This window comes from Panulirus ornatus, chromosome 57 (assembly GCF_036320965.1).
Source record: "Panulirus ornatus isolate Po-2019 chromosome 57, ASM3632096v1, whole genome shotgun sequence".
Classification (NCBI taxonomy): domain Eukaryota; kingdom Metazoa; phylum Arthropoda; class Malacostraca; order Decapoda; family Palinuridae; genus Panulirus; species Panulirus ornatus.
This window is the reverse complement of record NC_092280.1, coordinates 1013383-1028666: the sequence shown is the minus strand read 5'-3', so window position 1 is coordinate 1028666 and position 15284 is coordinate 1013383. Positions and strand designations below refer to the sequence as shown.

General features: G+C 40.8%; 1 protein-coding gene across 3 annotated transcripts in view; it reads right to left on the bottom strand.

Annotated features, from left to right (window-relative positions):
- The window catches only part of rno (PHD finger protein rhinoceros), a 127201-nt gene that overhangs the window by 31381 nt on the left and 80536 nt on the right, over positions 1-15284 (bottom strand). For all 3 annotated transcript variants that reach the window (XM_071694239.1, XM_071694236.1, XM_071694238.1), the window contains 2 exons: positions 11358-11531; positions 108-365 (listed from right to left, as the gene is read on the bottom strand). In XM_071694239.1, the coding sequence (XP_071550340.1) occupies positions 108-365; positions 11358-11531 (432 nt within the window). The remainder of the gene's footprint in view (positions 1-107; positions 366-11357; positions 11532-15284) is intronic.

Sequence of the window (15284 nt, the reverse complement as noted above, 5' to 3'; positions counted from 1 at the left end):
ATTCAACTATCACATCAATTACATACAGAAGACAGCTTAAAGAGCATAACCAGTATAATCATTTTACAATGGTACAAAAGGAGAACTGAAACACTTTTCTCAATTACCCGTCTCTTAAGTTTCCAGTAATTGAATATAGTTTCAGTTGTTTCAAAGTCGATATCAAGGAAATTTGAAGTTTCAAGGACATCAACATGCTTGAAGAATTCGGACTCAATTTGTCGCAGTTTTGCAGCACGCGCCTGATTTTTCTGCTCAGAGGTCCAATCTTTCTTCTTCTTAGGGACTCCCTCTTCACCCTCTTCACTCTCTCCTTCCTCATTTCCAGGCTTCTTGCTTGACACGCTGTGCTTCTCGCAATATGACTGTAAATGATGACAACATTCCAACAATAATGCTTAATCAGGATTAACATTAAACCAATAGACAGTAACGGTCAATGCACAAAAATTACAAATAAAAATGACAATTAATGGATGAATATCAGAGAGTATTGGAGTAAGGTTATCAACTATGTATGTATAAAATCCAAGCAACAAGAGCAGAATGAAGGACAATGCAAGCCATGAGAGAGTAAAAATAAGAGTTGGATACAAACAAACAGCCATGTGTGAGCAGAAAATCTGAGAATGTATCACAAAATTCAGATACTGCATACACTAAAGCAGTGTGCCCTCAGCTAATCCCAGGATTAAATCAAGAATGATGCTTTCTTTAATATCTATCATTCAGAGTTTTCATCTTGGGCTGTCAGAGAAATGTTCAACATATTAACCTATCTCCTTAACCACTAATAAAAGTCAAATTTTTGGTCTAAAAAAGAAACAAAAAATTCTTATCATACTTATCTAATTACTTTCTAAATCATGGAGTCTTTCCTTATATCCATGGCATGAAACTGCCTTCCTCTTACACAGTGACTATTGATTTTGGAGAATGTTCATTCAGTTTAATGCAGTCATAATATCAGACAGTTCTGAAGCTATCATGGAAGATTTAGTAACTTTCCTATATGAGATTCTATTGGCAAAGCCTGATTTTCATCGCATTATGAGCCATCACTAAACATCTTTGTTCTGCTTGCAGGAATATATCATGCTAAAAAAAAAAATCTACTTTTTGTTATTGAAAAAGCAATTCTAATGTCAAGATTCAGGACAGTGTTCACAAACAGATATATCTAGCAACCACAGTTCAGTTTCAATTCATGTAATGAATCATATACCATCAGCATGATTTTCCTATCTGCTCCTTGGAGTAGAGACACTATCTTCAAAATGTAAAAGGACTATGTCACTTTACTTGCAGCGTTTTAAATGTGAGGAGCCCATGTCAATCTTCCATCAAAAATCATGCCCAGAAATTCAGACTCCTCTTCATATCTATCTATCTATCTACATCTCTGATGCCTGTTCCAACTGCAACTGTCAAGGGAGTGGCCAAAGCAATAGTCTCCATAACTAGAGACTTCTGGTGCTGCTTCTTGGCCTTTAGTGCCTCACCCTAACAGGCCACTATCAAAGGGTAACTCTAGCAAAGTGTTTGCATAGGCTCCTACCTAATGTTCATACTGCTACTTCATATGGAATGAGAATACCTTTCAGAAATTCTTGTGGAACTGCTGATCTTTTTTTTGGCTGATCTTGCAAACTGTAATGCTATAGTTTTTTGTTCAGTGAAATACAAACAAGGGTCATCTGCCAAGTTAGCAATTTTATCTAAAACATATTGTGAACATCTCATGAAGAAAAGAAAGGACAGAGGTTAAAAAAGTAGGAAGGTACAGAAGGCAGGATACAGGAAAAAATTGTGTAAAAGAAAGGAAAAGAGGAGGGGAAGGGAAAATGGTAGGAGGGAAGGAGATACCTTTATCATAACTGGTTTAAAAGTATATTTCTGATCTTTTATAATTTTTTTTTTTTTTTTTTTGCCGCTGTCTCCCGCGTTTGTGAGGTAGCGCAAGGAAACAGACGAAAGAAATGGCCCAACCCACCCCCATACACATGTATATACATACGTCCACACACACAAATATACATACCTACACAGCTTTCCATGGGTTACCCCAGACGCTTCACATGCCCTGATTCAATCCACTGACAGCACGTCAACCCCGGTATACCACATCGATCTAATTCACGCTATTCCTTGCCCTCCTTTCACCCTCCTCCATGTTCAGGCCCCGATCACCAAAATCTTTTTCACTCCATCTTTCTACCTCCAATTTGGTCTCCCACTTCTCCTCGTTCCCTCCACCTCCGACACATATATCCTCTTGGTCAATCTTTCCTCACTCATTCTCTCCATGTGCCCAAACCATTTCAAAACACCCTCTTCTGCTCTCTCAACCACGCTCTTTTTATTTCCACACATCTCTCTTACCCTTACGTTACTTACTCGATCAAACCACCTCACACCACACATTGTCCTCAAACATCTCATTTCCAGCACATCCATCCTCCTGCGCACAACTCTATCCATAGCCCACGCCTCGCAACCATACAACATTGTTGGAACCACTATTCCTTCAAACATACCCATTTTTGCTTTCCGAGATAATGTTCTCGACTTCCACACATTCTTCAAGGCTCCCAGAATTTTCGCCCCCTCCCCCACCCTATGAACCACTTCCGCTTCCATGGTTCCATCCGCTGCCAGATCCACTCCCAGATATCTAAAACACTTTACTTCCTCCAGTTTTTCTCCATTCAAACTTACCTCCCAATTGACTTGACCCTCAATCCTACTGTACCTAATAACCTTGCTCTTATTCACATTTACTCTTAACTTTCTTCTTTCAAACACTTTACCAAACTCAGTCACCAGCTTCTGCAGTTTCTCACATGAATCAGCCACCAGTGCTGTATCATCAGCGAACAACAACTGACTCACTTCCCAAGCTCTCTCATCCCCAAGAGACTTCATACTTGCCCCTCTTTCCAAAACTCTTGCATTCACCTCCCTAACAACCCCATCCATAAACAAATTAAACAACCATGGAGACATCACACACCCCTGCCGCAAACCTACATTCACTGAGAACCAATCACTTTCCTCTCTTCCTACACGTACACATGCCTTACATCCTCGATAAAAACTTTTCACTGCTTCTAACAACTTGCCTCCCACACCATATATTCTTAATACCTTCCACAGAGCATCTCTATCAACTCTATCATATGCCTTTTCCAGATCCATAAATGCTACATACAAATCCATTTGCTTTTCTAAGTATTTCTCACATACATTCTTCAAAGCGGAAGTGGATCATAGGGTGGGGGAGGGGGCGAAAATTTTGGGAGCCTTGAAAAATGTGTGGAAGTCGAGAACATTATCTCGGAAAGCGAAAATGGGTATGTTTGAGGGAATAGTGGTTCCAACAATGTTGTATGGTTGCGAGGCGTGGGCTATGGATAGAGATGTGCGCAGGAGGATGGATGTGCTGGAAATGAGATGTTTGAGGACAATGTGTGGTGTGAGGTGGTTTGATCGAGTAAGTAACGTAAGGGTAAGAGAGATGTGTGGAAATAAAAAAGAGCGTGGTTGAGAGAGCAGAAGAGGGTGTTTTGAAATGGTTTGGGCACATGGAGAGAATGAGTGAGGAGAGATTGACCAAGAGGATATATGTGTCGGAGGTGGAGGGAACGAGGAGAAGAGGGAGACCAAATTGGAGGTGGAAAGATGGAGTGAAAAAGATTTTGTGTGATCGGGGCCTGAACATGCAGGAGGGTGAAAGGAGGGCAAGGAATAGAGTGAATTGGAGTCATGTGGTATACAGGGGTTGACGTGCTGTCAGTGGATTGAATCAAGGCATGTGAAGCGTCTGGGGTAAACCATGGAAAGCTGTGTAGGTATGTATATTTGCGTGTGTGGACGTGTGTATGTACATGTGTATGGGGGGGGGGGGGCCTTTTCTTTCGTCTGTTTCCTTGCGCTACCTCGCAAACGCGGGAGACAGCGACAAAGTATAAAAAAAAAAAAAAAAAAATTCTTCAAAGCAAACACCTGATCCACACATCCTCTACCACTTCTGAAACCACACTGCTCTTCCCCAATCTGATGCTCTGTACATGCCTTCACCCTCTCAATCAATACCCTCCCATATAATTTACCAGGAATACTCAACAAACTTATACCTCTGTAATTTGAGCACTCACTCTTATCTCCTTTGCCTTTGTACAATGGCACTATGCACGCATTCCGCCAATCCTCAGGCACCTCACCATGAGTCAAACATACATTAAATAACCTTACCAACCAGTCAATAATACAGTCACCCCCTTTTTTAATAAATTCCACTGCAATACCATCCAAACCTGCTTAATTTACTATTCATGCAATTCCAGGGGCAGTGGGAAAGATGATTTAAGTTTTAGCATACAAGCTCTTATTCTACATGTTACTATAATGGATAATGGCATGGCCATCTATGTATCCATGTGAGCAAATTTCATAATGCTACAATGGCATTACAGATTTCTTATAACTTGGTAGAGTTGGGTATGACGACAGAGCACAATTTGAACACTTTTTAGGTGCAGTAACTCCCAGAAAACAAAAATTTCTTAGTGTAAATATAATGGGCTATGTTAAGCACATGCCACTACAGCTAACTGATGTGGCCTGTGCTGTACATAAAGTCCAGACAGGCAACCCTAGTCACAGCAGCTAGACAGACCACCACTAAAAGTGGGTATGAGGAGGGGAGAGTAAAGCAAGAAAGAGGAGGAGGTGTTGAGGAGGGAAGGACCATGTAAAGGTTAGGGGTCTTAGGAGGGGATGGCTTTGCAAGGGGTGCAGACTATGGGGGAGGAGTGGAAATTAGGCAAGGTCAAGGCTTGTGTGTGTGTGTGTGCAGGGGGTGGGAGGCTTGATGGAAAAGAGGATAGTACAATAGGGAGGGGTTGGGGAAGGGTGGACCATGCAGGGGGTCAGATGAGGGAAAGGAAGGACTGTTTTGGGGTTGAGGGCCATACAAAGGAGTTTGAGGGGATTATGTCCAAATACTCAAGTGCCTACAATGATTAAAGTTTTGAAGCCCAAAATGCCCTAAGCTTTGAAGCTAGGTTGATGATGCTAGTGATGCAAAAAAGTAAACTTATCAGGTCTAAACAGCAGAAACATGATACATAAGGTGGTCTGTGTGTATGCCACCTCTGTAATTCAAAGTTAACCATTCTAATGCTTTCTTTAAATACACTCAGTGGCTTCACTGTCCAGCTCATCCTTTTGCAAGCAATGCCTATGTTCTAATATACATGATACAAAATATCACCAACAGCTTACACAACAGAACTCAATCTAGTCCCACGAGAGCTCCTGTTTTGCCAGTCTTAGGTGGTAGTGCTCCCTTACTGAAGTGTCAACATGGTGCAAAAGTAAGTGAGAGCAAACTTTTGCATGAAAATGTGAGGTGCAGCGGCTTAACTACTTGTTTCCTCTTTATATTAAAAGTTTCTAGTTAAACTTATGTTAACATTCTAAGCAATACTGGAGCTGAAAATCAACTTTAATATTTTTTAAATTCCTGTTTTGCTAAAAGCAGGCAATGGAACATCAGTAATCAAAAAGAGAACAATGAAAATCATGGAAACAAATGTCATTGTGCATAATTGTGAACAAAAGCAAGCAAAACTCAAAATCAACATCAGCCACATCATCCTTTTTTAAATTTCCTAAACAGATATATAGCCTTCTCCATTTCCTGATGATAACTTTTTGACAAAATCACAGTACTACAAAATGATCCGTACTTAAGGCTGGATCACTAATTCTCATTTAGGTTCTCATTTTTTACATTCTGAACAGATGTGGAGAAACTGTATAGTTGTCAAAATACGGTGGATTTTTTTTTTTTTTTTTTTTTTTTTTGCCGCTGTCTCCCGCGTTTGCGAGGTAGCGCAAGGAAACAGACAAAAGAAATGGCCCAACCCACCCCCATACACATGTATATACATACGTCCACACACGCAAATATACATACCTACACAGCTTTCCATGGTTTACCCCAGACGCTTCACATGCCTTGATTCAATCCACTGACAGCACGTCAACCCCGGTATATAACATCGCTCCAAATCACTCTATTCCTTGCCCTCCTTTCACCCTCCTGCATGTTCAGGCCCCGATCACACAAAATCTTTTTCACTCCATCTTTCCACCTCCAATTTGGTCTCCCTCTTCTCCTCGTTCCCTCCACCTCCGACACATATATTCTCTTGGTCAATCTTTCCTCACTCATTCTCTCCATGTGCCCGAACCATTTCAAAACACCCTCTTCTGCTCTCTCAACCACGCTCTTTTTATTTCCACACATCTCTCTTACCCTTACGTTACTTACACGATCAAACCACCTCACACCACATATTGTCCTCAAACATCTCATTTCCAGCACATCCATCCTCCTGCACACAACTCTATCCATAGCCCACGCCTCGCATCCATACAACATTGTTGGAACCACTATTCCTTCAAACATACCCATTTTTGCTTTCCGAGATAATGTTCTCGACTTCCACACATTCTTCAAGGCTCCCAGAATTTTCGCCCCCTCCCCCACCCTATGATCCACTTCCGCTTCCATGGTTCCATCCGCTGCCAGATCCACTCCCAGATATCTAAAACACTTCACTTCCTCCAGTTTTTCTCCATTCAAACTCACCTCCCAATTGACTTGACCCTCAACCCTACTGTACCTAATAACTTTGCTCTTATTCACATTTACTCTTAACTTTCTTCTTTCACACACTTTACCAAACTCAGTCACCAGCTTCTGCAGTTTCTCACATCAATCAGCCACCAGCGCTGTATCATCAGCGAACAACAACTGACTCACTTCCCAAGCTCTCTCATCCCCAACAGACTTCATACTTGCCCCTCTTTCCAAAACTCTTGCATTCACCTCCCTAACAACCCCATCCATAAACAAATTAAACAACCATGGAGACATCACACACCCCTGCCGCAAACCTACATTCACTGAGAACCAATCACTTTCCTCTCTTCCTATACGGTGGAATTTTATCTATCTATATCTGTTATGTCCATTCCCTTCAGGAACTCCTTTAAGAGAGTGGCCACTGCAAAAGTCTCCATAACTGGTAAACTCCAGTGCTACTTTTAAGCCTTTTGTGCATCATCATTAATAATCCACTGGCAGAGGACAACTCTAGCATAGTGTTTCCAGAGGCTCCTAACTAATTTTATTATTTATTTTGCTTTGTCGCTGTCTCCCGTGTTAGTGAGGTAGCGCAAGGAAACAGACGAAAGAATGGCCCAACCCACCCACATACACATGTATATACATACATGTCCACACACGCAAATATACATACTTATACATCTCAATGTATACATATATGTACACACACAGACATATACATGTACACACATGTACATAATTCATATTGTCTGCCTTTATTTATTCCCATCACTACCCAGCCACACATGAAATAACAACCCCCTCCCCTCATGTGCGCGAGGTAGTGCTAGGAAAAGACAACAAAGGCCACATTCGTTCACACTCAGTCTTTAGCTGTAATGTAATAATGCACTGAAACCACAGCTCCCTTTCCACATCCAGGCTCCACAGAACTTTCCATGGTTTACCCCAGACGCTTCACATGCCCTGGTTCAATCCATTGACATCACGTCGACCCCGGTATACCACATCATTCCAATTCACTCTATTCCTTGCAAGCTTTTCACCCTCCTGCATGTTCAGGCCCCTATCACTCAAATTCTTTTTCACTCCATTGTTCCACCTCCAATTTGGTCTCCCACTTCTCCTCGTTCCCTCCACCTCTGACACATATATCCTTTTGGTCAATCTTTCCTCACTCAATCTCTCCATGTGACCAAACCATTTCAATACACCCTCTTCTGCTCTCTCGACCACACTCTATTTATTACCACACATCTCTCTTACCCTATTATTACTTACTCGATCAAACCACCTCACACCACATATTGTCCTCAAACATCTCATTTCTAGCACATCCACCTTCCTCTGCACAACTCTATCCATAGCCCATGCCTCACAACCATATAACATTGTTGGAACTACTATTCCTTCAAACATACCCATTTTTGCTTTCCGAGATGATGTTCTCGACTTCCACATATTCTTCAACGCTCCCAGAACTTTCGCCCCCTCCCCCACCCTACGATTCACTTCCACTTCCATGGTTCCATCCGCTGCCAAATCCACTTCCAGATATCTAAAACACTTCACTTCCTCCAGTTTTTCTCCATTCAAACTTACCTCCCAATTGACTTGTCCCTCAACCCTACTGTACCTAATAACCTTGCTCTTCTTCACATTTACTCTCAGCTTTGTTCTTTCACACACTTTACCAAACTCAGTCACCAGCTTCTGCAGTTTCTCACACAAATCAGCTACCAGCGCTGTATCATCAGCGAACAACAACTGACTCACTTCCCAAGCTCTCTCTTCCACAACAGACTGCATACTTGCCCCTCTTTCCAAAACTCTTGCATTCACCTCCCTAACAACCCCATCCATAAACAAATTAAAAAACCATGGAGACAACACACACCCCTGCCGCAAACCTACATTCACTGAGAACCAATCACTTTCCTCTCTCCCTACACGTACACATGCCTTCCATCCTTGATAAAAACTTCTCACTGCTTCTAACAACTTGCCTCCCACACCATATATTCTTAATACCTTTCACAAAACATCTACATCAACTCTATTATATGCCTTCTCCAGATCCATAAATGCTACATACAAATCCATTTGCTTTTCTAAGTATTTCTCATATACATTCCTCAAAGCAAACACCTGATCCACACATCCTCTACCACTTCTGAAACCACACTGCTCTTCCCCAATCTGATGCTCTGTACATGCCTTCACCCTCTCAATCAATACCCTCCCATATAATTTACCAGGAATACTCAACAAACTTATACCTCTGTAATTTGAGCACTCACTTTTATCCCCTTTGCCTTTGTACAATGGTACTATGCAAGCATTCTGCCAATCCTCAGGCACCTCACCATGAGTCATACATACATTAAATAACCTTACCAACCAGTCAACAATACAGTCACCCTCTGTTTTAATAAATTCCACTGCAATACCATCCAAACCTGCTGCCTTGCCGGCTTTCATCTTCTGCAAAGCTTTTACAACCTCTTCCCTGTTTACCAAATCATTCTCCCTAACCCTCTCACTTTGCACACCACCTCGGCCAAAACACCCTATATCTGCCACTCTATCATCAAACACATTCAACAAACCATCAAAATACTCACTCCATCTCCTTCTCACATCACCACTACTTGTTATCACCTCCCCATTAGCCCCATTCACTCAAGTTCCCATTTGTTCCCTTGTCTTATGCACTTTATTTACCTCCTTCCATAACATCTTTTTATTCTCCCTAAAATTTAATGATACTTTCTCACCCCAACTCTCATTTGCCCTCTTTTTCACCTCTTGCACCTTTCTCTTGACCTCCTGCCTCTTTCTTTTATACATCTCCCACTCATTTGCATTATTTCCCTGCAAAAATTGTCCAAATGCCTCTCTCTTCTCTTTCACTAATAATCTTACGTGTTTATCCCACTACTCACTACCCTTTCTAATCTGCCCACCTCCCACGCTTCTCATGCCACAAGCATCTTTTGCGCAAGCTATCACTGCTTCCCTAAATACATCCCATTCCTCCCGCACTCCCCTTACCTCCTTTGTTCTCTCCTTTTTCCATTCTGTACTCAGTCTCTCCTGGTACTTCCTCACACAAGTCTCCTTCCCAAGTTCACTTACTCTCACCACTCTCTTCACCCTAACATTTTCTCTTCTTTTCTGAAAACCTCTACAAATCTTCATCTTTGCCTCCACAAGATACTGATCAGACATCCCTCCAGTTGCACCTCTCAGCACATTAACATCCAAAAGTCTCTCTTTCGCACGCCTATCAATTAACACATAATCCAATAATGCTCTCTGGCCATATCTCCTACATTACATATGTATACTTATGTATATCTCTCTTTTTAAACCAGGTATTCCCAATCACCAGTCCTTTTTCAGCACATAAATCTACAAGCTCTTCACCTTTTCCATTTACAACACTGGACACCCCATGTACACCAATTATTCCCTTAACTGCCACATTACTCACCTTTGCATTCAAATCACCCATCACTATAACCCGGTCTCGTGCATCAAAACTACTAGCACACTCACTCATCTGCTCCCAAAATACTTGTCTCTCATGATCTTTCTTCTCATTCCCAGGTGCATATGCACCAATAATCACCCATCTCTCTCCATCCACTTTCAGTTTTACCAATATCAATCTAGAGTTTACTTTCTTACACTCTATCACATACTCCCACCACTCCTGTTTCAGGAGTAGTGCTACTTCTTCCCTTGCTCTTGTCCTCTCACTAACCCCTGACTTTACTCCCAAGACATTCCCAAACCACTCTTCCCCTTTACCATTGAGCTTCGTTTCACTCAGAGCCAAAACATCCAGGTTCCTTTCATCAAACATACTACCTATCCCTCCTTTTTTCTCATCTTGGTTACATCCACACACATTTAGACAACCCAGTCTGAGCCTTCGAGGAGGATGGGCACTCCCCACATGACTCCTTTTTCTGTTTCCCCTTTTAGAAAGTTGAAATACAAGGAGGGGAGGGTTTCCAGCCCCCTGCTCCCGTCCCCTTTAGTGGCCTTTTACGACACGTGAGGAATGCACGGGAAGTATTCTTTCTCCCCTATCCCAACTAATATTCTCACTAATTACTTCTATCTAATGTGTCTACAGTGATGTTTCTTTGATTTAATGTAGAACAATGAGGTTCTACTGTCTTGAATGAACTTTGTTCTTAGTTTTATAAGAATACCTAAATAAGAGGCTATTTTGATGACATTCTACTAGAACTATTTTACAGAATAAAAAAGTTACTATTTTAAATGATAATGAAACCTCATGTAATGTGTTTTGATGCTGTAATTCTGCACTAGAGTTGCCTTCTGCCAATGGTCTATTGAGGGAGAGGTATTAAAGGATAAGAAGTAGCAATTCACCAGTATGGATACTGTTTTGGTGTGGCCATCCCCTTGAGGGAATTCCAGGAGGGAACATGTGTCAGAAATACAAACAGATTTCGTAAAATATTTTCAGTCTGCAGAGAATTCAAAATGTTAATCGACAATCATTTCAGATTCTGGGGTTTAATTTGGGAATTCTGTATTCTAATACATAATTTGAACTGCATGCTGTTTTGTGAATTCTTTTTTCCTAATGCAAAGAGAGAGAGAAAAAATTAAACATCCAGTGCTAAATACATTATGAGACATATGCAATCCTTACTCTCAACTTGACTCCATCATCAGCACTTTCATCTTCGATAATGGCCTTCATCTCTAGTCCATGTTTGAAGGCACAAGTTACATGGTAGGCTGTTTTGCAGGTCTTGACTGAGCATTGTATGCAAGCACCACGACGTTCTCGACACAACACACAAACAAGTGCCCATCGACTTTGCTGCAATTAAAAGAGTTTATGTTAAACCCTACTGGGTTAGCAAAAACCTGACTGTTTCTTATCTAAGATTTTCTTCAAATCAAAACAAAGCAACAGTAGTTGGTAGGCAGTCACCAACCATGGAGATATCAGGAGGGTTAATGATGGCTGCATGGTGAGCCAGCACTTCAATGGTTGTAAAGATGGACTTCTCTGACCAGATAGCTCTTTTCTTTTTGCCTCACCCATATGTGGGCTGCTGGCATTCTGTCCACAAACATACTATTTCTACTTGTCACACATAACACCTGACAACACTTAACTCACACAACTAATTCATTGTAACTCTAGATTTTCCATTGGTGAGTGCTATGTGCTTTCCATGCATTTTGGCAAAATATAAGTTATAGACAGAAGTAGCATGCAGGAACAATAGATAGGAGTATGAGGTGGGAACATTTGGGTGTGAGCATTAGATGAAAGTAGTAATTTCAAACATTTAATACAAATACTCTGCAGTGACAGTAGGTAGGATACTCAAGAAACACTGTGCTAAGGTTGCCCTCTGCCAGAGGCCTGCCAAGAGTGAGGCACTAAATGGATAAGAAGAGGCACAGGAGTTCACCAGTTATGGAAACTCTTGCTGTGGCCACCCCCTTGAGGGTGTTCCTAACGGTAACAGGCATAGGAGGTACAGATAGATAGATAGATGGAGTGACAGATATCCATTATCCTTGAGGTAAGGGAGAAAGAATTCTACTTCTGTACTGCCAGCATGTCGTAAAAGGTGACTAAATGGGAAGTAAGCAGGGTATTGGAAATCCTTCAATTGCTGTACATTTCAAGATGAAACAAAAGAAAGAGCCAAGCAGAGTGCTCATCCTCTTCGAGGGCTCAAGCACTACTCTTGAAGCAGACTTGTGGGTGTGTGAAAGAGTATAGGGAGGTGAATTCTACTGATGTGGGTAAAACTGACAGTGGGTGGTGGGAAATAGGTAATCATTTGTGCTTATGCACCAGACTAAGTGAGAAGAGATCATAAGAGTCAAGTGCTTTGGGAGCAGCTGAGTGCTTCAGCAGTTTTGATGCAAAATACTGGGTATTAGTGATGGGTCATTTGAATGAAGTGAATGATGTGGCAGTTGAGGGTATAACTAGGGGGATGGGACACCTTGTGGAGTTGTATTCTGAAAAAAGGACTGGCGATTAGGAATACCTAGTTTAAAAAGAGGGACACACAAGTATAAAATGTGAGTATGAGAGATGGGCTGCAGGCATTACTGGATCATACATCTCTTGAGGGGCACATAAAAGAGGTTTTAGAATGCAAATGTGCTGCGAGGGACAGATGGAGGGATGTCTGATCACTATCTTGTGGAGACAATGGTGAAAATATGTACAGGTTTTAAAAAGAGACAACAATATTGGTGAGAAAAGACAGGAGAATATAAGAGAGAGATGTGGTAATAAAAAGTGTGTGGCTGAAAGAGCTTAAGAGGGTGAGTTGATACAGTGTGGACATATGGCAAGAATAACTGAGGAAAGGCTGACAAAAAGGATGTGTCAGAAGTGGAGGGAACAAGGAAAAAAGGGTGTCCAAACTAGATGGAAGGTTGGCATGAAAAAGATATTAAGCAATAGAGGCCTGAACATGCTGAAGGGTGTAAGATGTGCAAACAATAAATTGGAATGATGTGGTAAACTGAGGTCGAAATACTGTCAATGGACTGAACCAGGGCACGTGATGCATCCAGGGTAAACCATGGAAAGGTCTATAGGGATTGAAACAATGATAAAGTATGAAGTTAAAACACAGAGATAGAGAAAAGAATGTCTAGCAAACCAAAAAAACAATACATATGCTTGATGCTAGAAAAGAGGCCATATTTGCTTAAGATACAATAACAGGAAACTGCAACTGAAATATTCTAAAGAAACGTAGGTAGTTTAAGTAACAACAAAAGATACAGAAAGGGAAATTTGGCCATGAGAGACACATCAATATAAGGAAATGATATTCTCAGTCAATGTGGCAATGATATTCTCAGTCAATGTGTGTAAACAAAAGCCAGACACACACAAAATTCATGAATGAAAGGGGAAGAGAGGGAAAGATAAATGCCAGTCACTACAGAACTGGTTTTTCAAACAACTTGGACAAAACTTGATAAAGATGCTATATCAACTTCTATATTCATTTTCTTATAACTAAAACAAAAGTCTAAGATGCACATCAAATCCTAATAACTAACACTTTATATACACATTCTACGACAAATACTCGGAAAATGCATTCTCTAACATCTATAAAATTTTTATACCTATATTTGAAGAAATATAACAAAACGTACAAAACGTATAGTATATTCACTCAAACAAGTAGGACGAAATTCAAATAGTAATGCTCTAGAACTTACAAAACAAGTTAAACATATATATTCAAACAACTATAATAATATATGAATGTGATGAAACACAAATTCTAAACACTATAATGAGAATGCACCGAAGAGAGCGAATATGATGGAAATGAAGTATATGAAGACAATATGTGGTGTTAGGATGGGTGAATGAATAAGAAATGATAGGGAAGGAGAGAGGTATGGTAAGAAGAGGAGTATGGCAGAGAGAGCTGTCAGGTTGTGCTAAATGGTCTGGACACTGGGAAAGAATGATTGAATTGACAAAGAGGATACGTGTATCAGAAGTGAAGGAAACAAGGAGAAGAAGACCAAATTGAAAATGGAAGGATGGACAGAGTAAGGTTTTGAGTGCACATGGTCTGAACATGCAGGTGGGTGAAATGGGTGCATAGGAAGAAATGAACTGGAGTGATGTGGTGTATGGGGGCTTGCTGTCAATGGACTGAACTAAGGCATATAAAGCAGTAGGGGGAAACCACAGAAAGGTCTGTGGGGCTTGGCTGTGGATGGGGGCTGTGGTCCTGGTGCAATACACATAACTAGAGAATGGCTGTTTTACACTCCTGGTTCCCCATCTTAAATTCATGCAACCTAACTGCATTAACTGTTCTATTCCATTCACCTATCACTCTTGTACTACAAAAGTATTTCTTTACATATTTTCCTCTAAGGCTCAGTTCTCTGTTCTTGATGCTAGCTCCCTAATGAGGGAAATGGCGAATATATATGAAAATAATTCTGAACAAATTTCTTGATCAATTTAATGTTATGTCCTCTGGGTGCTACATCCCCACACCTCTCAAGAAACTGTTCTCTGTCCATATCATTTAATTCTTTTAAAAACTTGAAGGTTGTGATGAGGTGGGCAAATCTAAAGCCTCTAGCCTTTCTCTGTTACTTGGCTCTCTTGATTCTGGTACATCTTTGTTGTCCTCTTATATTAGCTGTTTATGCTTCTTTATGTGCAGTGACCATGCTTGAGAAGCATATCTCAGTTCTGACCTTATGTAAGGTTTTTAACAGCTTGCTAAATATATCCTTATCCACATACTTGAAAGCTATTCTGACATTTGCCATCAGATAGTTTGTCTCCTTAACTATTCTCCAAATATGAGCCTCTGGTGATGGGTTAGGGATGATGTTGACTCCAAAGAAGTCTTTCTCAAACACAGAATCCTGAAGCTTATTTCCAGCTAGATAATACTCATATTTTGAGGTCTTCTCTCACCTTGTCCCATCTTCATTAATTCACAACTGCTCAGGCTGAATTTCATCAACCATGCATCAGACCAACTTTAGAGTATGTTAAGGTTCCTATTTATAATGTTGCAATCCTCCTTGTTTTTCTCTT